The sequence below is a fragment of the Mastacembelus armatus genome, chromosome 4 (genome assembly GCF_900324485.2).
Source record: "Mastacembelus armatus chromosome 4, fMasArm1.2, whole genome shotgun sequence".
Taxonomy (NCBI): Eukaryota; Metazoa; Chordata; class Actinopteri; order Synbranchiformes; family Mastacembelidae; genus Mastacembelus; species Mastacembelus armatus.
The window spans coordinates 20,880,539-20,904,391 of NC_046636.1; the positions used below are offsets into that span (position 1 = coordinate 20,880,539).

The following is a 23,853-nucleotide window of genomic DNA, read 5'->3' on the forward strand; positions in this document are numbered from 1 at the left end:
AATATTTATGAGATAATGTAATACATTTTTTCTAGGACAGCTGGATAAAGGGACAGCCAGTGCATCTGTGTATCTCAATTTGTTTTCGGTAAACAAATACAGCATGTAGTTTTATGATAAATGTACTTGACGTGTATTTAAAAAGTTGCTAGTTTGCATCACAAATTTACTCAGAGGTTAAGTAACTTTGTCTTTGACGTCACCCATGCATCTTGGTATTTTGGTCTGCAGGGAGTTATTCTTTCACCAATAATGTTTGGGCTGTGCCACTGAAAACTAGTTGGGAATTTAAAATTTTTCCTGTTGAGCAAACATGTTTCTGTATGTTTGATAAAAATTTTCTGAATTAATAGAGGTAATACTAACAATAATAAATAGCAAAAAATGCTGTCGTTGGTGGATTTGCCAATAAACTGTTGTGTTTTCATATGTTAAGCAGACAAAATATCATTTTCTGTTATTCTAAAAGACATTTATGTGAATGGAAAAATCAATGTGTAATAATTGATGGGTGTTTTACAGAAGTTAATGCTTTGAGGAAGTTAAATTAGAGATTTGGTTTCAGTGTGTAAGCAATCTGAGCCTTTAAGAGTGGTCTGTGTTACTCTTGTTATGAGAAATAATTCTGTAAGATATTAAATGACAGAAGGAATCTACTCAAGGTCGGCGTTATGGTTCATACCTTTTATGGAGTTTTACTTTTTTTATTAGCATGTTTCTCATAAATGTGCCCCTTCAGGGTCCAAAGTGAGAACCACTTGTGTTTCCATCCACTTTGACTTCTCATCGGGTACAAAAATGTGTTGCTGCAGCATTTGCGGGTTGTGACATTTAATTTAACATTTTGTTTCACAGAATCTGCTGTGGGGAACCATGTCAGGTGTGGCAGGGAGACCTATGTTAATAAATAAATATATTACTACAGCAGTGACTTTGTAATTCACACACCAGTGGCACTCATGCACATACATACAAACTGCAGTATATGTGCAGGTAATGAATGTTTGCTGTGGTTTATTGATTAATAAGAGAAGAGTCTAGCATATTTTTACCAAACTTCAAATACGGTAGCATTACCTCAGAGATCTGAGGATTACAAACCGAACAGCCTGACATGAAGTTACATGAATGCACCACATGCCAATTTAGCCATAGTTTTTTTTTTTTTTTTTTTTTTTTGCTTTGAGTGACTACCTGCTTTGTAAGCAAGCATATCAGATATCATAACATTTGTTTAAATGGGTTAGTAGTGACATGTTTGGCCTCAGGTTAATTAAAAATGCCACAGAAGAACTGTTTGTTGTCATTTGTTAAACATACACCAAGTATCATATAAATCACTCAGTGTTTGGGTTAGGGGTGGTTTGCGCTAGGCCACGCCCACAGCCAGCAATTTGTATGTGGACATCGTATTTTTCAGAAAATTGCATTCACTGTATTTCTGACAGTCAACAAAACAAACGAAGTCAACTCATGCAAATTAGACAAAAAAATAATTTTATAAAACTTGATAGAATAGGATTAATGACAACTTGTAGAAAATTGTCAGTTATTTGAAGTCAGTTAAGCTTCTTTTAATACTTTTACACATAAAGGTCAGCCTACTCATCAGAGCATTACAGAGCTCAGAAGGAACTGTACACACGCACACACACGCACACACACACGCACACCATATTTACTATTCACTAAACATAAATTCACGTATATTCACTAAAAATGCCTTTTCAGTTTTTCCTAAAAAAGCCCTGAAAGAAGTGACAGAGGGAGTTGAGGTCGATTGAGGTCAGTTAAAGGAATTCATTTACATGGCAAACCTGATGTGGATGACAGAGTCGATTAACAGTTGTTTTTCCATTAAAAATAGCATCAAACATTACGCACCATTAGAAAGCAGGCACCCTGCGTGTCGTTTAGACAGTGGAAAACTAGGCCACCTCTGGGAGCGTGAATAGTGCTCAGAAAAAGTCTTATGTGGTCTCAGGAGGAGACTTTCTACTGAAATCAAGCTTAAGATCCTGATGACATCATGATGAAACTGTTTGGCTGACACTGATGTGTTTTCAACGTGTCAGCAGGTAGGCTCAGTGTCAAAGTGAGGCTACACCCAATTTTGATAAGACATGTAGGCTACATGCATGTTTATATTAGATTGGCTATATCTATTAGTATTAAGCAGCCTATGTATATATTCATGTGCTTTTGATTTGTCATGGCACATGAAGAAGACATGTAGAAACTGGACTGGATGCATGTGTATTTATCTCTGTCTGTGGGCTCGGTTTTCTGGCTGGGAAGCAGACAACAGGTCCAAAACACCTCCCTCTCTGTGTGCAACGTGTGAGTAATAGGCTCCACCACTTGCTCACTCCTACAAAACATGTTGTTGACGCCACAGTCAGTCAGAGATACCTGGTCGGTTTGTACCGTACCCTCTGGCGCGCTCCAGGAGAACAGCATGTTTGCAGATAGGCGACGGTTGCTGCTTTCGCGAGCTATACTGAGCATCTGTGCCTTTAAAGACTTGTAAGTGCGCCTCTGTCAGAGCCTGCAGTCAACTTCCCACAACTCCGACGCGCTCGGCGAGTAGAAGAGCTACCTTGAGCAGAAAGGCACTGGCTCACCTTCACAGCTAGACCCAATGGAATAATAACTATGGATTACCACTGGATACTTCTGTCTGTTTTTTTACAGTTATCCTTCCATCCAGGTAAGACTGAGTATTTGCGCTCGATGCGCACGTTTACGCAGGCAACTTGTTGCTGTTCACTTTTGAACAACACTGTCGATATTATTTTAATAACTACAGGTGTCCAGCTTCCTACAGCGCAGTAGGACAAGGAGAGTCCAAATCATAGTGATCTGAATGTGGTCCACTCTTTGTTCTGAGAAGCAGTCGGCAGCTCAAGGCTGCTGGTAAGCCACTGAAACCTAATGAGGAAAGAGGATACTTTGGCTGACGATAAGGACACCAAGGGGCTACTTTAATAATGAATCATTTATTCAGAGAACAGGACGTCACTAACAAAAAAAAGTAATCAAACAGTAGAATTCAACTGGAATGCTGAATAAGATACAAGTGCGCTGCACAGAGACTTTCTGGTGTACGCTCGGCGACAGGTTCATGCGGTTTCCTCCTCCGAGCTGCACATACAGTAGGCTAACCGTCATTATGGAAATTTATTGGCAAAGTTTGATTTCAGATAAGCATGCAAACAAGCAGCTGCTTTATACCCCTGGACTGTTTAGCATGATTATGTAATTTCTCACTTTTTGGAAAATATTGGCTCATGTGTGCCTTGAGCGCAGAGCACTTCAGAGTATTTTCCACGCCGTCTGCGATGGTTTGTTGTGCTTTGTTCTGTGGAGGGATTTTAAAAGCACACTGCAACTATTACGTCTTGGCATCATGTTCAGAGTCTAGCTGCAGAGGTTAAGGTCCATAAACAATTGGATTTTACTGCTTTTTTTATACAAATACTTAAACCGGAGATGGATAAAGCTGAATTATTATTATTATTATTTGATGTTCCAATTTTAATTGTTTATTAGTTCATTTGCGAGTCCACAATCCAAGGCCAGCTTTTTTCTTTCATCTATGCAGGAAAGAAATGTCTTGGATTTTCCCCTGAGATAGCTTGCAAATTTATGGAAAGCTGCCTTGACTGCGAACCTCAGCGCGCTGAACTTTGCGCACAGGGGCGTCATCAGGTGGACTGCCTCTGCCTCTATCAGCAGCTTTATTATAGTGTATGGTGCGTCCCGTGGGTGAATGATGTTCACGCCATTTTGATATCATCAGGGAATTTGAGTGACTGCCACGTCCCCAGGCAGTGTGCACAGGCTTACCTGTCGTGATAAAAACATGGCACACCGTGAAGTTTTCCCTTAAGTCCGTTAAGCCTACAGGCTACAGACATCATGAACTTTTACCGTGTTTTCTCGTGCTCTGTGATCGTATAGACGTCGTTTTAATAGTAGCTCACGGGAAGAACTTGTTGATCTTCCTCTCCTCCTGCCATGTTGATGACCCAATGTTTGCTTAAGTTGCACAGACCGCTGTATGTGATTCTAAATTAAGTCTGTCATGCCACCACACCCTGCTCCCTTGTCTTGTCACTGAAATGAAAGGGAATGGGAATGGAGACAAAGCGCCTCTTCTATGAAATGTATTGATTTATTGTATATTATTGATCGATGGGTGGATGCAGGGAGCATCCTTCTCAGCAGAATCCTGTTCCTTGCTCCCCCTGTAGTCTCACTATCGGAAGCTGCGGTCACAGTCGTGAACTTTCCACAAAGGGCTTAGCATGTCCGCCTCAATGATGTATTTGCAGGGAACAATGAACATTACTCATGCACTGTCCCACATCTGTTTCCAGCTGGTGCAGAGCAAATTCAATATTTGAATCACCACCCACTTTTAGATCTCATCTACTCTGCAGTACCCATCACTGATCAGCTCATGCACATATTTGTTTTAATTTCTACTTGATGACAGTGCAGAAATAATTCAGTGTGTGCAATTTAGATTGATTTCCTTGGCTTTGTGTTTGCCGGGATCTGTGCAGACATCACAGGGTTGAGGGGTCAGTTCCTGCTGTTACACCAAGAATCTCTGATGAAAGTTTAAAGATTCAGTCTGTTGATTTTTTAATGGAGCTATAGATTAAAAAAAAGAATTTTACTGTCTCTATTAGCACAATTAGCACAATAATTATATTTTTAACTGTTGTGGCAAAACCTGTTGGGTGAGCAATAAACAGAGTGCAGACAGACTGTCTTTTTTCAGAATATATTTCTTGCAAGAAAGGAGCAAACCAGAATAGAACACAGTCAATCAGAGTTTTCCTATTAGGCTGAGGCCTCTACTTATACAGACATGCAAAGTAAATGCAAATAATCATTGACATAATCAGATAATTAAGTCTGTACTTCCCTATTGTTCTACAAAGTGATTCCCTAATAAGGTTATATTCTAAAACTCTATATTCTCATTCGACAGTTAACCCTCCATCCTGGACGTGCTCTGTTATACTTGTCCCTTCCTCATACCTAGTGTTCCTAAGGAACCTTTCTCCCAGATACTCCTCACCAACATCCTTGAGAACACTGCACTGCCATGTATGCACTGTTGTTTACATTAGGATCAGGGGTTGTGCCTTTAAGCTGTTCTAAGGTGCTAAGGAGTATTATTGGGTTAAAAGTGCTGACGCGGCTTTTCTTCACATTGGTAGGAAAATGTCACAGAATCCTTTAACTAACCTTCATTGTTTTAAAAACATTTTAAAATGATGACCTTTTATAATTTCAGTCCTTCAGGACTTTTCCATCAGTGTGTGGTTAAAAATGGGGTTGACTTCTTTGACTTATCATGATTTTTGCATGTGTGTCCCACCTTAGCCAACACCAAACCCACTATCACCCCCACTGAGCAGGACCACCTTGTCATCGATCTCAACAAACCATTTGAACTGCATTGTCGGGGTAAGGAGGAGATGCAGTGGCAGCGGGAGGACCGGCTGAAGGTGCGGGGGGAGAAAAAGACTAATGGGATGTCCACGCTGCACATCACCAAGGCTCAGCCTGTTCACATGGGCCGCTACATCTGTCTGGAGAAGAGCTCTGGGGAACAAACCTCCATCTATGTCTATGTTAGAGGTAGCTGGATCTTTCTGCTTAAGTGGGAGTGTATCGTGTGTGGTGTTTGTGAGAGATGACTGCAATCTAGAGCAGGTGGAAACAGACTGCATGCAGGGTTGGGCGAGCGAAACCTTTTGGCATTTGTCACTGCAGGGAAAGGGAGCAGTGTGTGTGGGAGTGTTTACAGATGAAAACATTTATAACTTTGCCACAAACAGATACAGGGCATGTTGTACCTTTTTATTGAACACAGTCTTATTGTATTTCCTCAACTGAGCGAGCACACATCCTCCTGGGCCACTGCCATCCCTGCAGGTTTTATAATTCTTTGTGGAGTGACCATTCACTGGAAGTATTCAATTTATTCCAAGAACTCTCTTTGCTTCTCTCAAGCCGATATCTGTCTTTAGCCATGAGTCATTATATTGGCATCTATGTTTTTTTGCACATTTTAATTAATTATTATTTTTTTGTACACAAAGAAAAAAAAAGTGAGTGAGAATGCTGTAAATAAAAAAACAGCTTGAAATATCACAATAATATTTTTTTACTGAAACTTGCAACTTACAGTTGGCAAAACCTCACATACATAAAGATTTATGTTAAAGATTTAAATAATAGAATATTTTCTCTTGAAATGCAGTGCAGTTGAATTATCAATCCCTCAAAATTGTCCCTAAGTACAGTACAAAAGTAAATGCATTCAGTTACTTTCTACCACTGCTAATAAAACAAGCATAAATGTCATATTTCCATCAGTTTGAGTGTCACTCTTTTAATTGTCATCTTGGTGCACTTTCTTCTTCTGCAATAATAAATTGCATCCAACTGGAGAAATAGTGCCACCACCAGTTTGTCTAGATGATAACTACTAATATTTGCATAATGGTAGTAGCTGGAAATTTGCTCTACATTTGCAAACCTGGAAAGTGAGATAAAGTGAGATAACAGCCATACTTGTTTTCCAAGAATCACTTGTGCACATGATTTGAATCCACGCTGGGTATGGACTACATCACACTGCACCATATCTAAAAATGATTGTAAACATGGCTGTACTATCAATGGGTTGTTTTTGCAAAAACATATAAGAGTAAACAAGAGTAAACTGCACATGTGTGTATTTGTTTTTCAGTCAGATAACTTAGCTGCAAACACTTTGCCCATTTGGAACCACCTCCTATCTCACCTTAATCTCACTTTCCAGGTTTGCAATATTAGAGTTATATACTTCGTAATGAAGAAACATGTCATCCTGTGCAGCAGTGTGTGTCTCTTATGTGTCTACCTGCTGTTATATACATCATTTTGATGACCTGACAACTATCCTAACTACCTGTCTTTCATTTGCTGAGCAGCTAGTGTCCAGTGGGTTTTGAAAGATTTTTTGCATCCTATTGTTTATCAAACTAAAATGATTAGAAAACAGTGCATGTTACTGTCTAGTACTGTTTGATTTTCACAAACAAAATCTTTAACTTTGCAGCTCTGCTTTCAACTGTGGCAACACCTCTGATGTACGATTGTTTTTTTTTTGTTGTTTTTTTTTGGCAGATCCCGACAATCCTTTCAGAAAATCAATGGTGTTCAACATTCTCACTCGTGTAGGAGATAGAGCTTCCATCCCCTGCTTGGCAACTGATCCAAGTCTGGAAAACCTTCTCCTGGAAACATGCACCACTAAAGCTCTGGCACCTGGTCTCCAGTATACTTCAAGCCTAGAGCAAGGCATCATCATCCATGACACACAAAAGGCTTATGAAGGTTGCTATGTCTGCACAGGAATACTCAGGAAAGAGTATGTCAGATCACGTGACTACCTCCTTACAGTGAAACCAGGTAAAATGACATGCCTGGGCTTTGTTGCTTCTGAATAGCTACCTTTGTTTGTTTTGTTGTTTTGTACACTTTCTCTATCAATGTCTATCAATGTCAATCTGACACACACACACACACACACACACACACACGCACACACTTTTTTATAGCTATCTTTGTGAGGACACTCATTGACATAATGCTTTCTCTTGACCGTCACCCTAACCTTAATCTAAACCTAACTCTAACCCTAACCCTGAAACCAAGTCTTAACCCTCAAACATGAGTCTGAAAAAAGTGGGGACCAGGAAAATGTCCTCACTTTGATAGAAATATGCTAAAAATGGTACTCACTAAGATGGCTATACAAGTACACAGACACACACACAAATGCACACAGAGGTTGATGCAAATGTTATAATTTTGTTTTGATTTTTTGTTTTTCAGTCCCTGTTGCTCCTCCTGTGATTGACATGCAGGTGCCCAAAAGAGTGATTCTTACCTTGAACCAGAGTCTCTCTCTCACCTGCAACACCACCAATGTCAACGGAGAAATCAAAATGCAGTGGGTCACCCCACCTGGCTCGGTGAGACCTTTCTGCCTTTCCTCTGTGGTGTACTGTGCTGTTTGTGGAAGATTCACCCAGATTTCTGTTGGTGGTGTAGTTTTGTTTTATTGTGTTGTAGGAAAATATTGTAGTTGGACTTTTGATTGTTGTCTTATACTTTGGTGTTGATTAGTTTAAAGAGGGGTGACTTGGTGGTTAGCACTGTTGCCTCACAGCAGGAAGGTTCCTGGTTTGAAACCCATCAGGGGCCTTTCTGTGTGGAGTTTGCATGTTTTCCCTGTGCTTGTGTGGGTTTTCTCCACGTACTCTGGTTTCCTCCCACAGTCCAAAAACATGTATGTCAGGTTGATTGGTGACTCTAAATTGCCCATAGGAGTGATTGTGAGTGTGTGTGGTTGTTTGTCTTTGTGTGTCTCTATGTGGCCCTGTGATGGACTGGTGACCTGTCCAGGGTGTACCCCTGCCTTTCACCCAAAGAGAGCTGGGATAGGCTCCAGAGATATAGATAATGGATGGATGAAAAATAATGTTTTTATATATATATTTTATTTTTACATTTAGCCATTTCCAAAACTGCTTTCCATTTTATTGAGATATTTTCTTGTTGTGCAAATGGTATCAGCAGTTGTCTGTTCTTGTCAACAAGAGTGAAAGGGGTCAAAGTTCACTCTGTCATGCTCTTGGCTGTGCATGTACTGTACCTTGTGGACTACTGTGTGTGCACATTAGTGTGTGAGTGACCGTGTGTGTGTGTCTTTGCTCGCGTGCAGTGAGCCTCGCGTGTGCCTGCATCAGTATTTGTGTGCTTGGCAGGGATAGAAATGCAGACGGGGTTAATCTCTAGAGATCTCTGGGCGTTGACAGGGTGCCGTCTGGTATCCACAGCAACCAGCAAAGGTTGATGGTGCTTCACGTATCATGACGGAGAACTTCACCCACGTGCGCAGCTCCACTTTGCACATCCTGGCGGTCAGGCCACAAGATGCTGGGAGGTACCAGTGTGAAGCTGAGAATGAAAAAGGGGTCAGCAGGCAGTCAGTGTGGCTTGATGTTTACGGTAAGCATCAGTTCAGATCGGCAGAACAGAAATAGTTCTGACCACAGAAAATGCTATCTTCATTTTACTTCTGCAAATTCTAAAATAATTTCTTTATTTTTCAGAAAGAGGATTCATCAATTTAACACCAATAAGCAACAAAACCATCTACGTCCGCTCAGGTGAGAGTTTGTCCCTTAAAGTTAACATGGAGGCTTACCCAAAGCCACACAACTTCTCCTGGAGCTTCATGGGCCACAAGCTGAGGAACACAACCGACCATGTCATCACAACACACAGCCATGAATATAGGTGAGACAGCACACAAGCACACACTTGCTTTAAGTGCCTTACACTAGTTTTATCACATACTGTAGATAAAACGGTTTAAAAAAATTTAACTTCTCCAGTTTGGCTGCAGGTCAGCGCAGGTGATACTTCAACAGCTGCACTTATTACAGTTCCCTGTGAAGTCCAACTGAAATTCTAAAAACACCTCAGGGCTTCTGGTGAAACGAGAACTGTCAGCCTACAAATGGCTTTCACAGGAATAGACACTATGAAATATCTATAACATTTTCATCTGTGCTGCAGATAATCTGTTAATACACTTTAGCTCATATTTCATGCTTTGTTTTGTTACAAACATTTCTTAATTCATTTAGTAAGAGTAGGACTTGACCTTTGAGTCATAACTGAGCATGATTGTGCATGAACACAGCTGTTGCAACCTTTTCACTTTACAAACAGTGGAAAACAATAGATTTATAAGGAATCCTCTGCAATATGTGAATGTAAGAAAGACTGAAAAAGTGTCTGTAATATTTTCCATTAGTGCTTTGCATGTGTATATATTTGGTGAACAGCTCTGCATAAAAGAGCTGCACGTAAAAAAAGTTTGCAAATATCTGCAAATTTCAAGTTCTTTCTCAGACGGAATAGGCACTGACAAGGGAATTGCTTCTTTTGCCTTGAATGCACATTTAAAGCATTAAGAGCATTAATATTATCATGTTGTCTTAAAAATCAATAACTTCTTTTATTTTAAAAATGTAATTTCTTCTTTTGCAGGTACAGCAGTGAGTTGAGGTTGGTGCGGCTGAAAGTGTCAGAAGGTGGAGTTTACAGCTTTCGTGCCTCGAACAGTGACTCCTCAGTAAATCAGACATTCACCATTTTTGTGATCAGTAAGTTGTATCATTGGTTTTGTTCCTTTAAGCCACATCATAATGAATTTCATTATTCCACACTTCAGTGTGTCTACCTCTCTTGTCGTTTATATCTCACCTGGCATGTTCTGATATTTATCTGTGTTTGTTAGGTAAACCTGAGATTAAATCTCACGAGGGCCCTGTGGACGGACAAGTACGCTGTGTGGCAGAGGGGTTCCCAGCCCCCCAGATCACCTGGTACTATTGTGAACAGCCCTATGTAAGGTAAGATTTCTAAAGGCCCTTAAAGGTCATTAGTCTTATGAACTGACTAAACAAACTGCCAAACCAAAATTAAACGCAGGTCTGTCCTGTGTTATCTAACAAACAAAATACTCTGGAGTGATACAGTTATTAGACTTACATATGCAAATAAATGTCATGGCCTTTGCGGTGGTAATGAGGGATGCATGTTTGTGTGTTCAACTGTAGATACAGTAATAGATTCCCTTTATATACTGATGCTCATTCAGGCCATGGCTGGACTGCGTTTTTCTGGATGTTTAATTAGGGATTTTGCTCTGCGCTGTGTTTTCATGCAGCACTCCCTATTTACTGCAAGGCACCCACCCACCATTTCACATTTGTACTTTATTTGTAGTTCATCAAAATCATGTGACGTGTGGTTTGAGGGTCCTAAAGGTCATACTAAAGACACACTGGATAGGGGAATGATGATGAGGGTGGAACGAGGGATTGTGGGATTTGACGCGACTGACTTGTGATTGGTTGACAGTAGGAAGATGACCCCACCCCATGTGACAGGGGATGGCAGAGAATTGACTTGTGATTGGTAGTAGGTGGGACATCTGCCTGGTTATAGCTGGACATGGCTCATCTCATTTCAAAACTAAAGTGTGTTGAAGGGGGAGCGCCCAGTTGCTACAGCAACACCAATCCCAGGAAGCACAAGCAATGAGTCATAAGTAATTATCCAAACTCTATCAAGTAATTTACAAATTCTTATCAAATCCATTTGTCTTTACATACAGGCAGGCAAATGTATATACAGAACCAGAAAGTAATGTGACCTGAGTTAGCCTAGGACCAGAGCCCACTTGGATAAGAGCCTGCACTTTGTGTTGTAGTGCTGTCAAATATGGAGCCCTGAGCCAATTTTTTACATTTCACGTTAGTTTTATAAGGACATGATCAATAGTGACACTATCTGCTGCCAGAACAGAAACAGGATGACGTTTCCATGCTTTCGCCTATCTTGTCAAGTTAATTTATTCACATAAGTGTTTTTATGACTCAGGAAAGGGATGTTTGTCTTGCAGAGATTTGGGTGAGAGATGCTTGAGTGTCCTGACAAGAGACAATTCATGAATAGCACAAGATCCTGTCAGAACTTTGTCACCAGTGTGTAATATTCTGCCTTCAGATGCTCCCAACAGGTGAATGCCACCCAGGAGGAGCACAATGTTATCACTGTCACACTAGTCAGCCCTATTTTTGGGAAGACGGAAGTGGAGAGTCGGGTGAACATCAGCAGGGGACGGTTCAGTACTCTGGAATGTGTGGCTACAGTGGAGGGGGAGCAGGCCTATACACTTTTCTCTATTAGCGGTGAGTGGAGAAATCACACACACTCAGATTTATTTAGGTAAGTCCACATAAAGGTAGTGTAAACAGGTCTACGTGTTACTGAAGACCTTTTAGCCACTTGTTTTGTTTCAGATGTTCTCACCTTCAGATTAAAAAGAAGTGCAACAAACTCACAGCATAATAGAGGATATACATACATGGAAAATCTCCTGCATTAAGATTGCAAATCTTGGTTCCCCTTCCTGATTTTACTTTCAGTAAAATTTACTTGTGGTCTCAGTGACATTAAAAATTCTGTCACCTGCATGTGACTCTCTGCTGTGTGAACTAAAAAAACAAAGTCATCTTAGCAGTACTCACCCTCAGTCCTCCTCACATGCGATTCACTCCACAAGTTCAAATATTTACTAAAAGCAGGATTTTGCTGAGGATTAATCCATAAATGTGGTCTTAACTACTAGAGGTTGGTCCGTAATCTGTTAGGTAAACATTACCACAGAAAGATACCTCGGTGATTGACAGCAATAAGATGTTGTTACCTACACATACACGTTAGCTTTAGTCTATTGTTTACTCAATCTGCTCTGTTACAACGGTTCCCCCATCTACGATACAGTGTCCTCAGAGTGGTATGAGTACAGGAAGTGAAAGAACAGCAAAATCTGGTCCTGTCTATGCCTGGAGACCCGGGTTTATGCAGGACATGAGGGGCTAACTGTGACTACAGCGGGTATGTGGGCGAGCATTATGAAAAATGAGAGCGTCTGCGGCAAGGCAGGACAGGCCAATGGGAGCTTGTGCCCAGGATTTTTTGTGCTTTACAGAGTAACAGCAGACCAGGCGGAGGCACTGAGAGTGTGGAGCGCAGTAGGAGTCCTGGCGATGCTGGACATTTCTGGGGCTGTGGGTGGCTTGGAGGTGTCAGTGAGCTGCAGCTAGAGAATACACAAAGCTTTTGAAGCTACTGACAGGTTTACAGGGGATTAGTTCCTGCAGACTCTGCATTCTCAGATTTGAAGTGGAGAGAAAGCTTCTTATCGCTAAAGAGCTTATTACACCCCACTGTACAGAGGAGCAAAACAATAAGGCATCACAAACAACCAGACACAAAGGAACAGAACACTGATTATATATAATTACTCACTACCACAGCTGTAAAAACAACAGCAATACAGTAAAGTACTGCACAATCAAAAGGGATTTTAGGCAGTTAAATATAATAAAGTGCAGAAACTGCAAACTAAGAAAAAAACACCCCTAGAACCCTATAGTACATACACATTTAATTGGATTAGTTTGCTGTAGTTTGACCAAAGGGGGCTTCACTGTGACTTAGTCTTCTCAGACTTACCTTAATACCCCATTGCAAGGTCATTCAGAGTGTAAACACGGCAGAACACCAAAAGATTCTCTGATTAACACTGCTCTTCCATTTAACATTATCATTTTTTATCTCTGTAGAGAGAACCGTTCCCCATGACCTGTTCACCCCTCTGCTAATTGGCTCTGTATCAGCAGCTGGCATCCTCTGTCTTGTTCTTATCATGTTGTTCTACAAGTACATGCAGGTAGGACGGTTTGGCACTTTTTCCTATAATAATCTTATGGCAAACACAAACAGTATAAACAGTATATTAACACCCTATGGAGTTCATTTGTGAAATTGATGATCGATTTGCTCTTGTTTTGTCTACAATCATACCAGAAACCCAAATACCAGATTCAGTGGAAAGTTATTGAGGGTATCCATGGAAACAACTATGTGTACATCGATCCCACCCAGCTACCATATGATCACCAGTGGGAGTTTCCTCGAAACAACTTGCGTTTTGGTGAGTTCTCTGCCTTCCTTTATCAAAATGTATCTGCAGTGTTTTATCTGCGGCGTTGTGCCATTGGTGACACACTGCAGCACTGAAATGTACATCCTGGTTAGGTCCAAAACGCCACAGACGCAGAGTGATGTGGCAATAATGGGGGTTTGTCTCAGTAATTAAGCCTAACAGTGCAGTTGGCATGACATCATTGCTGCCAGCCTCAGGCCACTTCACGCTGATTGACAGATGCTCTGTTTTCTGAGTTTATGGACACAGCATTAAGGCTTTAGCCATGTCTGTGGTTTACAGACTAACCAGTTCTATGGTTCATTAATGATGAAAGCCCACTCCCTCACTGCAAACATAATATTGTTGACATATTCTGGGTGTTGTTTTGAACAAACCTCCTTAAACAGGATCCTGCATGTCCTGGTGCCTGCGTACATAGCCCAGGGGCTAAAACTGGTGTTGTCCTAGGAACGCTGGCATGGAGCCAGTCTGTGGAAGTTAAACAGGATTGGAAATATCAGTTTTGTGTCTTTTTTGTTTTCAGGGAAAACGCTGGGATCTGGTGCATTTGGAAAAGTGGTGGAAGCCACTGCATATGGACTCTCCAACGCAGATTCAGTCATGACAGTGGCTGTGAAAATGCTTAAATGTAAGCACTGTCATCACACATGTATGTCTGTGGGCCCACCACAGTGTAGCTATTTGTGATTTAGCTGCACACTCCTTAAGAAACTGATAATGAATAAATAATCTGCCTGCAGGCAGGTACGGTTTGAAGTGGATATTTTTGTTAGGTGGTTTGCACAATGCTGCCAAACAGACATCTATTTAACAGGTAGCTTTTTATTTGAATTAGCCTCCAGCAATTAAAATACCTATTTTCGTGATCCTGCCAGTACCATCTCAAGATATGTAATCATAGTTCATCTTTAGCTCACGTTACTTCTAATCCTTTTGTAAATGTGCTCATTGTTTTCCACAGCAAGCGCTCATGCCACAGAGAAAGAGGCACTGATGTCGGAGCTTAAAGTCCTCAGTTACTTGGGAAACCACATGAATATTGTCAACCTTCTGGGAGCCTGCACTGTTGGAGGTGTGGCAGCCATGTTCTGCATTATAATTTAAGACTGTATAGTGAAACTGGAAGCATCAAATATTGTTTACAGCATTTGAGGAGATTAATCGTTTTATGATTCTTACTTTCACTTTCTTTCACCACATTCCTCATTTTTTTACAAAAGTTGCATGTTGTGTACTGAAAGCTAGTTTTCATAAGAAATGTCACTTTGTCTTCAGGCCCTACTTTGGTGATCACAGAGTACTGCTGCTTTGGGGACCTTCTTAACTTTCTGCGCAGAAAAAGAGAGTCGTTCATCTGCTTTAAGCTGGAGGAAGACTGCTACTACCACAACATCAAGCCTCAGAGAGACGCAGCTGGGTCAGGGGTTTTTTTATGGTTCATTGTGTGTGAAGGAAAAAAGAGAGTACTAGTATTTACTATCCAGAACGTGCGTAGGAGGGAGGGTATTTGGATAGCATTGTGCCTATGTGTGGTTGTGCTCAACTGAGACCAGACTGCTCCTTTCCTTTTCACAGTGACAGCTTGAATGGCTACATGACCATGAGGCCTTCTGTTGCTGGCAACCCACCATTCAGCTCGTCTGAGAAGAGACGCTCACTACGCAAAGGCATGCAAGCCAGCCATTCATCAATTTTCTCAGTCTTAAAATATACAGAGAAGCAGCTGAAATAAGGCCTATACAATTTCTGAAGAAAAAACTTCATCCTTTTTGTCCCCTCAGGCGGCTCCTACGTGGAAGCAGATCCAGAGAGTGAGATGTTTGATGAGGATGGTCTATCTCTAGACACAGAGGACCTTCTCAGCTTTTCATACCAAGTGTCCAAAGGCATGGAGTTCTTAGCCTCAAAAAATGTGAGCATTAATGTGAATATTTTAGAACAGCAACTATCATGCTAGGTTTTCTGCCAAAACTTCAAATGATGTCTGACTTTTGTTAAAATCCGGAGCATGTATCACGTTTCCACAGCTAGTAAACAGATCTACGACGCATGTTGGAGCATGCTGCTAAAACATTTATCACTTGTGGACACAAAGATACTGTGGCCAGTAAGCTCATGTGTCAGTGTCACTGCTTGTGTGTTAAAGATTCAAGTGTTGAAATTCAGTACCAAGCCTCATTAGAAAAAGCCCATATGTTATATTATTGATTAGACATGTATATACCATGTATCATCAGATATTAAATAGAGTGGTGCATCTTTTTCAGTGTATCCACAGAGACCTGGCAGCCAGAAATATCCTCGTGACTCAAGGAAGAGTGGCAAAGATCTGTGATTTCGGCCTGGCCCGGGACATCACCACAGACTCCAACTATGTAGTCAAAGGAAATGTAAGTGCACACTAACAATCAAACATTTGGGAATTATACATATAATAGTAATCAATAATAATAGGTGGATCATAAAATGTTGCTGGACAGGCTAAGAGATATAGGAATTTCTGAGAACAGTCTGGCTTGGTTCAGAAGTTATTGTTCTTGTCGCCTACAGTCAGGGCAGAGGGTCTTCATTCAGACCCCCTGCCTCTGCCTAATGGTTTTTCACAAGGAAGCATATTGGGTCCTACTCTGTTCACTATTTAATCCCCTTATATTTCACTATTAATATTGCACTTGCTGCCGGTGGCTCTCTTATACATCTATATGCTGACGACACTAGTATTTACACATCCAGTTCCTCCCTGCCTACTGCACTGTCTACATTACAGGCCAGTTTCAACAGCATTCAACTGGCTTTCTCCAGTTTCCATTTAGCTTTAAACACAAATAAAATTAAAAGTGTATGGTTTTCAACAGAAATCTACCACAGGTTGAGTGTGCCCCTAAAATGTCCTTCCTGGATGGCTGATATTGATTTTGTCACAAGCGCTAAGTATCTTGGAATCTGGCTTGACAACAAACTCTCTTTTGAAACTAACATAAATGTACTGCTCAGTAAGGTCAAATCCCACAGTGGCTTCTTTTTCGCAACAAATCCTCCTCTACACAACCCCACAAAACAGTATCTGGTCAAAATATCAGTGCTCCCTATTCTGGACTATGGTGACGGAGCCTACAGGTGTCCCTCAGAATCTTCCCTAATTTACCACATTGCGATCTGCTTTGTGACTCATTCACCCCTAAACACTGCCATCTATGTTCTCTGCTGAACTGGCCTTCACTCCATTCCTGTAGATAAACTCACTGATTTCTGTTCATTTATAAAACTCTCACAGGTAAAACTCTGTCGTATTTACAGTCACATATCACAGTCTACGTTCTAGTAGTTACATCAATCTCTGTGAGGAGATTGTAACTACAGAGATTGTACCTACCTCTTGACCTGTCTACAACACAAACTTACTTTTTTAATCTTATTTGTACTTCTCAAAGGGATCAGATCATTAGTGTTTCCTATGCCAAAGTTTACATTTTTCCAAAGGAACTCTTCTCACAACTTTTTTTTCAAGTTTTTTCTGTGTCTCTGCAGTAACTTAGTTGTCTCACAGTTTTTTTTCTGCTAAAAAGTGTTTTTTAGCTTTAAGCAAAGAATTGTGCACATTAAATTGTGGCTCATGGCAACCAGGTATTCCTAAATGACTGTGAGACAGACCTGTGAGGGACAGAAATCTGATGAGCCATCTGTCAGAAGGTGCTGTCTGTTTCCACGCCCTCGGGGAAATGCTCCGTGCATACCTGACATTTGTTAGTCCGTTCATTAAGTGAATTTGGCACAAACTATGAAAAAAACACCACTGAGAAAAGGTTTCAAACTTTGATTGAGTGTAGCTTTCCACCTATTCACTGAGTGCTTTTCTTGCAGGCCCGTCTGCCAGTGAAATGGATGTCTCCAGAAAGTATATTTGAGTGTGTGTACACATTTGAGAGTGACGTGTGGTCCTATGGCATCTTGCTCTGGGAAATTTTCTCACTAGGTAATCCATCCGTTATATGTGTGTTTATCTATCAGTCTGTGTGTTTTTGGAAATGCTTTATATAACCAAATCTCTCCATTGACTATAGGAAACAGTCCTTATCCTGGAATGCCTGTGGACGCCAAGTTCTACAAACTGATTAAAGAAGGATACAGAATGGATGCTCCAGAGTTTGCACCCAGTGAAATGTGAGCTATTACTGCAATGAAATATGAGTGTGTGCAGAAGGTGAAATGCTAAAGTGTTGCTAAAATGATCATAGAAGAGATGGTGTGACTGGATAGATGGAGGTGGTGAGACTAAAGAAATGCGATGTGGGTTATTCTCATCCTGTTGTATTTGGCTTTTCACAAAACTAGTGACGTGTTAGAACTTTTAGTTGGAAGTAAGAACAAAAAACAATATGCATATAATTACCAAAAGAGGATGTGATAATTGTAGACAAATAAGTGTTATTTTGTTTGTATGCTGCGGAGCAGGTATCAGATCATGATGTCCTGCTGGGATGCCGACCCCTTCAAAAGACCCCCCTTCAGGAAGGTCGTGGAAAGGATTGAACAACAACTGTCAGATACTACTAAGCATGTAGGCTGCACCGCTTTGATACTGTTTATTTTTAGTATATAAGGTTCAAAATTACACGATTTAAATAATGATGCAAGTGGACTTCACAGGATTATGAGGCATCAAAGTGTTAAAAAAAGCCTATGTGACCTGGTTTATGTAAAATATTTTACACCAAGCTTAGTTTACTGTAAAAACTTCCTTTAGTTTTGAGATAGCACATCTTCTTATAGAAAAGTATTTTTCACATATACAGTGATTCAGCCTGTGGCCTTTCATAGCATGAGCAGATGTGTTTGAACTCTTTGCCTGTTTAATTTGCTTATGCTACATAACCAGGCCTCCTGTGTTTTTGTCAGTGTCCTCATGACATGCCCTTCAAAGGCATAGATGGACATGCTGAGAAACATACTTAATCTTTTCTGCTAAGATTTAGCTGCTAAAACTGGAAACATGGTAAAAGGTTAATATACATATTGAACTATAAAAAAAAATCAAGTGGAAGATAGAAATGTTTGTGTATGCTTGAGTAGTCTGGAACATACGATAATTCATTTCATGACCCTTTTTTAGCTTATTTACATGAGGGAATAAATAAAAAGAGACAAATTAATTGTGCAGATGTGATGAATGCTGAAATCCCAGTGATGTTGGAAATTGCAAAACTGAGACAATGAAAGCATCTCAATAATTGTTCTTTCTTCATTTCTCCCTTATCTTCAGATTTATCTGAACTTTAGCTCCAGACTTCCTTTTACGTCCAGAGCCAGGGAGGAGGCCAGTTCTCAGAGCTGTTTCAACTCAGCCAGCAGTAACAGCGGTCCAACCCAGCCCTTACTGGTCCAGCATGAGGTCTTCCTGGAGGGGACAACCCTCAGAGCCCAGAGGGTGTGAAGGACCCACCGACCTGTCTGGCTGCCTCATAAAGTGCCTGTAATCTTCCACCACAAACCGCCCAACCACTACACCTACCCGCCACCCTAGTACCAGCAATGTTGTCACATTGCAGACGGAGAGGTAATTACCATCTTTTAGCGGCGAGAACAACAAGAGACAAGAAAGCTTTTATCATTGCTACCGTAATTGCTGACTGATGACAAAGAGGACACTTGGACAAATGCTTTCCCGCTCACAGCAAAGAACTGTTAAGGCACGGGGCAGGGTGGAAGGACATCAACCATTACTCTAACACCGTCATTACATTACATTACCAGTTTTGTTATTTTCTTTTTTTTCTGGTAAATTTCATACATTTCATAAAGTTTGTTTTGTTATTTTTAGAACTCCATATATAACTATTCCTTTTTATCTGTTGGAATTTTTTTTTTTTTTACATTTGTGTTTGGTTCTTATGTTTTTCTGTCAAGGACATGCATGTAGCATTTCTGTTTTTGCTTGGCTGTTGCAATTATTGGATGAAGAACAAAATATTCAAGGCACTTGAACGTCACACCATTCCATACACCATATAATGCAGCTTTTATTTCCTTTTTTATTCTTTTCATTGTCAGTATTATTTCCATCTTTTCAGGTCTGTGTTTAGATGAAGGAGATACTTTTCGGGGGCCAATTTAAATTGAGACATTGAGATACTGGTATATAAGCTATTAGGCAGCATGGTCGGTCATGCTTAACATCCATAAGTGCTTCAAGTTGATTAGGAGATACAATTCTGCTCTTTTAATGTTGGGTGTCACTACCTAGAGGGCAAAAAAAAAAAAAAAAAAAAAACTGTCTTTACCAGATCTGTTAGCACATACAGTGGATCAGCCCATGATTACTCTACACACACCTTTATCTTCAGAGAGATGGTGTAGACAAGGTACGCTAGATCTTCATTTATATGCTTGTTGACTGTATATGTGTACATACCTGAAGTGATGATAATAGTCATTACTATAATATGGTGAGATGGGAAAAGTTAAACATTTGACAAAGAAGATGCTCTATGAAGCCTGTAGCTGTCAGCTTTCATCTTAGCTTTCATGCATTTGCAGGTAAAGCAGGTGTGTAGTTTGTTTTATGGACAGCTGGACTGCTAGAGAGTTCTCTTGTAATGGTGTAAATAACAGTTCAGGTTTATATGGTTCCTCTCCTGCCACATCCAGTGTATGGTCTTTGTTTACAAGCATGACACAGGTACTGCCATTTCTGAGATATGTTGTCTTTGCATTTCACCTTCTTCTCCCACATGAAGGATGAGGAAACGGGAATTTTTCTGTTTTGGCTGACAGGCAGATGGTGTGTGTTTGCCCATGCTACCATTGTAGTTCCCTATTATACAGTATACAGTATAACATACTTAAATTCAGGGCATTGCTTGTGTGACATGCCATTAAGTGGACTGCAAAATTTCCTGAGGTGACAAGCCAGAAGAAAGTGCAGGCTCTATAAGGCTCTCCGTTCAGCCGTCGACACTGGGTACAGAGCTCAGCCTCAGTGAATTGGTCATCTCATTGTTTTCCGGCCAGTAGCTGGTTTCCCAGTAGTCCTTCTCTTCTTTGTATCCAGCTGCTTCCTCCATTAAAAGTGGGACTTTCAGCACCTCTCAGCTTGTATCGGCCTGTATCAGTCCAGACCAATATAATTCCCCCCTTTCCACTGGTGTACAGTATGTTATTGTGAAGAGCACCAGGAAAGTGTCCTGCTTTTGTGAGTGTGTATGTGTCTGAGTATGTGATTGCACATGCATGTCTGTATGATTGCAGAATTAAAAGATTTACTACTAAGAGGTGCCACTACAAAATATTCATCAAGTCATTTCAAACCCCACAGCTACTAAAAAACCCAAATCTTACAGCTCTGTGTTTTTTGTAAATATAAATGTGCATATGTTGTAAAGTACTGCTGATGCTTTTGAAAATGTTTATCTTAAAGAAGATGTGGTACACTGATGCACAACTTTATTATGCTGTATTTTCTTATTTGTGCACAAATTTCCAACTGGAAAATGCTGCTTGTCACTGTTACCATGGTAACTTAAACAGAATAGCTTTGGCCGATGTTTTAATTTTGCAAATTCATCATTTCAACCAGTTATCGTACAGTTGGTAACTTCCACAGAAACACTGTTCGTAATGGTCGTATATAATCACTCATATTCATGGCGATATCAGTAAAGATTAGGAAAATGAAAGATGTAGGAGAATGATAGATTCTTTTTGTCATTCCTCCCACTTAAACCTAAGGCAGTTGCAAAATATTTATTAAAGGCTTTAGTGTTACTGTGTAAATTTGACGTGTTGCTGTTACATATGTTATTGTAAATAAAATGTGTATATTGAATTCCCCATCAAACTTTCTTGGTCCTGTTTTTAATCCTTGCTTCCAAACATGCATCATGCTAATTCTGCATGATCATGTGTGGAAGTCTTTACATGGCTGACATATGACAATCATTATATTTATCCAAGTGGAGAGCCAGACATCTGTGTGTATGTGAATGGAGATCATGACTACACTGCTGTGAAATGAAGGTTATTTAATTATTGGACTCTATTATTGTAAAGTATGGTAATGGATGACAGGATGGATCTGATTTTTTTTTTTTTTTTTTTTAGCCATTCTTCCCGCTCTACTCAAAATCCTTTGGCTCTAGCCCAGAAAAGGACATCTGGTCATGAGGGGAAAGCCACACGGACGACAACAGCACTTGGAGTAGACCAGTCCGGTGCACAAATTTGCGTGGGCAGAGTCCATTGTTTGAGGATCTAACTGATAAGAGACAAGCAGGAAATCCCACCATTGATGCAGAGTGGTTGAAAGCAAATGTTTGTTAGTCAGACTTACAGAAGGTCTAGAAAAAAAGGCTGAGGTGAATGTGTATCTACTTAGGATTATTCTAGTATTTGGTACAACATAGATACTCAATTAAACTCTCACAATATAAAATATTACATGTAACAACATACACAATATGAACATGTATATATTAACTAAAACATAAACTATTTTATATTAACTATATTTATTATATTGCCTTCAGAGTCAGTTGCTCCTTTCATGTTTGTGCAGCAGTTGCACAGTAAAACAATATAAGACCTGATGACCCCTTCTTCTTACCAGTCAATGTCTTCTCAAAACACATGATGATCACTGTGATTTATAGGCCCTAGGTTTCCTCGAGGGCTAATTGGTGTGCACTGTGCTGAAAATATATATATATATATGCCTTATCATGGAATCTACTTGTTGAAGCAAGAATGCCATACGTTATTAATCCTGACTGACAAGTAACCCCAGTGTTCTGTGCAACATGTCCCTTGTCAATGTGAGCTGTTGTAATTGCTCAACTTGCTGCGGTTGCTTGCTGTGGTTGTAAATTTGATAAGCATGTCACTCTCCTTCCGACACTGTTTGTGGTAAATCTGGCAGTTTAATACGAAACACCTCCTATATTGTTTTTAAGTTTTATGTGAGAAGGAACAAGAAAGACTGGTGCACTTTGGACAGGAACATGATTTTTTTTCTGTTTTATGAATTCATGTCTGTTAATTCCTGGATTCCCTGAAATTCAGATTATATGGCAAATACCAAGAAACTTCACTTTTATTTATTTAATTTATTTAGAGAAAAGAAATTTTTAACAGCATGACTCTAGGGCCTCTATTAAATTGCTTTCCTTGACTACACCACAGCGTCTTTCCTCACCATCATGTGATGCTTCATGTCTTATCATGTGATGCTCAAGATCCAACTTTTTTTTAGAGAGCTGCTATGTAAGAGAGATAGCATCAAGTAATTACTTAGAAAAAAGGTTTGTCTTAATGTACACAAAAACACATTCCCATACCCACCAGGCTCCCACAGCTTTGCTGAGATGAATACCAGCATTGTCATAGACTCTGTCCTGCACCAACATACTGGAGCTTGAAGAAGTTCTGCGTATGCAATTTATCTAGGAAACAACATATACTGCAAATAGAAATAGAACTGTTAAATAATGTGATGGACTGAAGACAACATGGGGGCCACATATGGATTAGTTTTTGGGTCATCACCACTTCCTATATTTGCTCAAGCTGCTCAGGAAACATGCACCCCCTTGTGAGCACACTGACAGAGCCAAGAAGGGCTGCTGCTGTGGCCTGGCAACCCGAAGCTCTCAGATACACAGACCGCAAGGGAACGGGCAGAGATGGCTGGATGAGGACAAGTATGTGTGTGTGTGTGTGTGTGTGTGTGTGTGTGTGTGTGCGTGCGTGCATGCGTGCGTGCGTGCGTGCGTGCGTGCGTGCGTGTGTGTATGGGGTGGGTGGGTGCAGAAGACTGGTGAGATGATGTGTGTGTTTGTAAGCATTGGGGGCAACATTTTATCTAAGGTACACTGCACTTCCTCATGTGCAAAGAGCGTACCTTCTGTTCCGGGCAGGCAGGGCTGCCTGGGACTGACCTCTCTGACCTTTTCTCTAAGCATTAAAAATAATAACATGGAGCAAAAGTTAATAAACAAAACTTTTTCTCATTTTGTTTTTATTTTTAATATTTTATAGAGTTTTCTCATGACACAGTGCGACATATGCCTGTTTGGGGCAGACATTTGATGACATCTATCCAATGAATATGAAGCCACATGTATAGTCTTACTTTCAGATGGGGAGTATTTCCACCTGCTTCTCACATCTGTCTTCACCAAGGACATAAG

At 40.4% G+C, this 23,853-nt stretch overlaps 1 protein-coding gene across 2 annotated transcripts; it reads left to right on the forward strand.

Moving 5' to 3' along the window:
* The first annotated feature begins 2,386 nt into the window (after positions 1-2,386).
* kita (KIT proto-oncogene, receptor tyrosine kinase a) lies at positions 2,387-21,501 on the forward strand. Of its 2 annotated transcripts, none has more exons than XM_026304720.1 (21): positions 2,387-2,710; positions 5,404-5,661; positions 7,198-7,482; positions 7,909-8,048; positions 8,895-9,087; positions 9,192-9,378; positions 10,138-10,253; positions 10,388-10,502; positions 11,662-11,846; positions 13,287-13,393; positions 13,531-13,657; positions 14,196-14,300; positions 14,634-14,744; positions 14,948-15,089; positions 15,248-15,339; positions 15,454-15,584; positions 15,940-16,062; positions 17,534-17,645; positions 17,734-17,833; positions 18,125-18,230; positions 18,933-21,501. In XM_026304720.1, the coding sequence occupies exons 1-21, from the start codon at positions 2,656-2,658 to the stop codon at positions 19,101-19,103; spliced, it is 2,961 nt and encodes a 986-aa protein (XP_026160505.1). In that variant the 5' UTR covers positions 2,387-2,655; the 3' UTR covers positions 19,104-21,501. The 2 variants fall into 2 exon arrangements, with proteins under 2 accessions (XP_026160505.1, XP_026160506.1); XM_026304721.1 differs by having other exon boundaries at positions 8,916-9,087.
* Positions 21,502-23,853: the final 2,352 nt, after the last annotated feature.

What these genes read in the sequence shown, in the direction of transcription:
- kita (XM_026304720.1), top strand. Translation starts at nt 2,656, where the DNA reads ATGGATTACCACTGGATACTTCTGTCTGTTTTTTTACAGTTATCCTTC. An exon ending in ATTCACCATTTTTGTGATCA is followed by an intron (nt 10,254 to 10,387) that starts GTAAGTTGTATC and finishes TGTGTTTGTTAG; the next exon opens with GTAAACCTGAGATTAAATCT. An exon ending in GAGACGCTCACTACGCAAAG is followed by an intron (nt 15,340 to 15,453) that starts GCATGCAAGCCA and finishes TTGTCCCCTCAG; the next exon opens with GCGGCTCCTACGTGGAAGCA.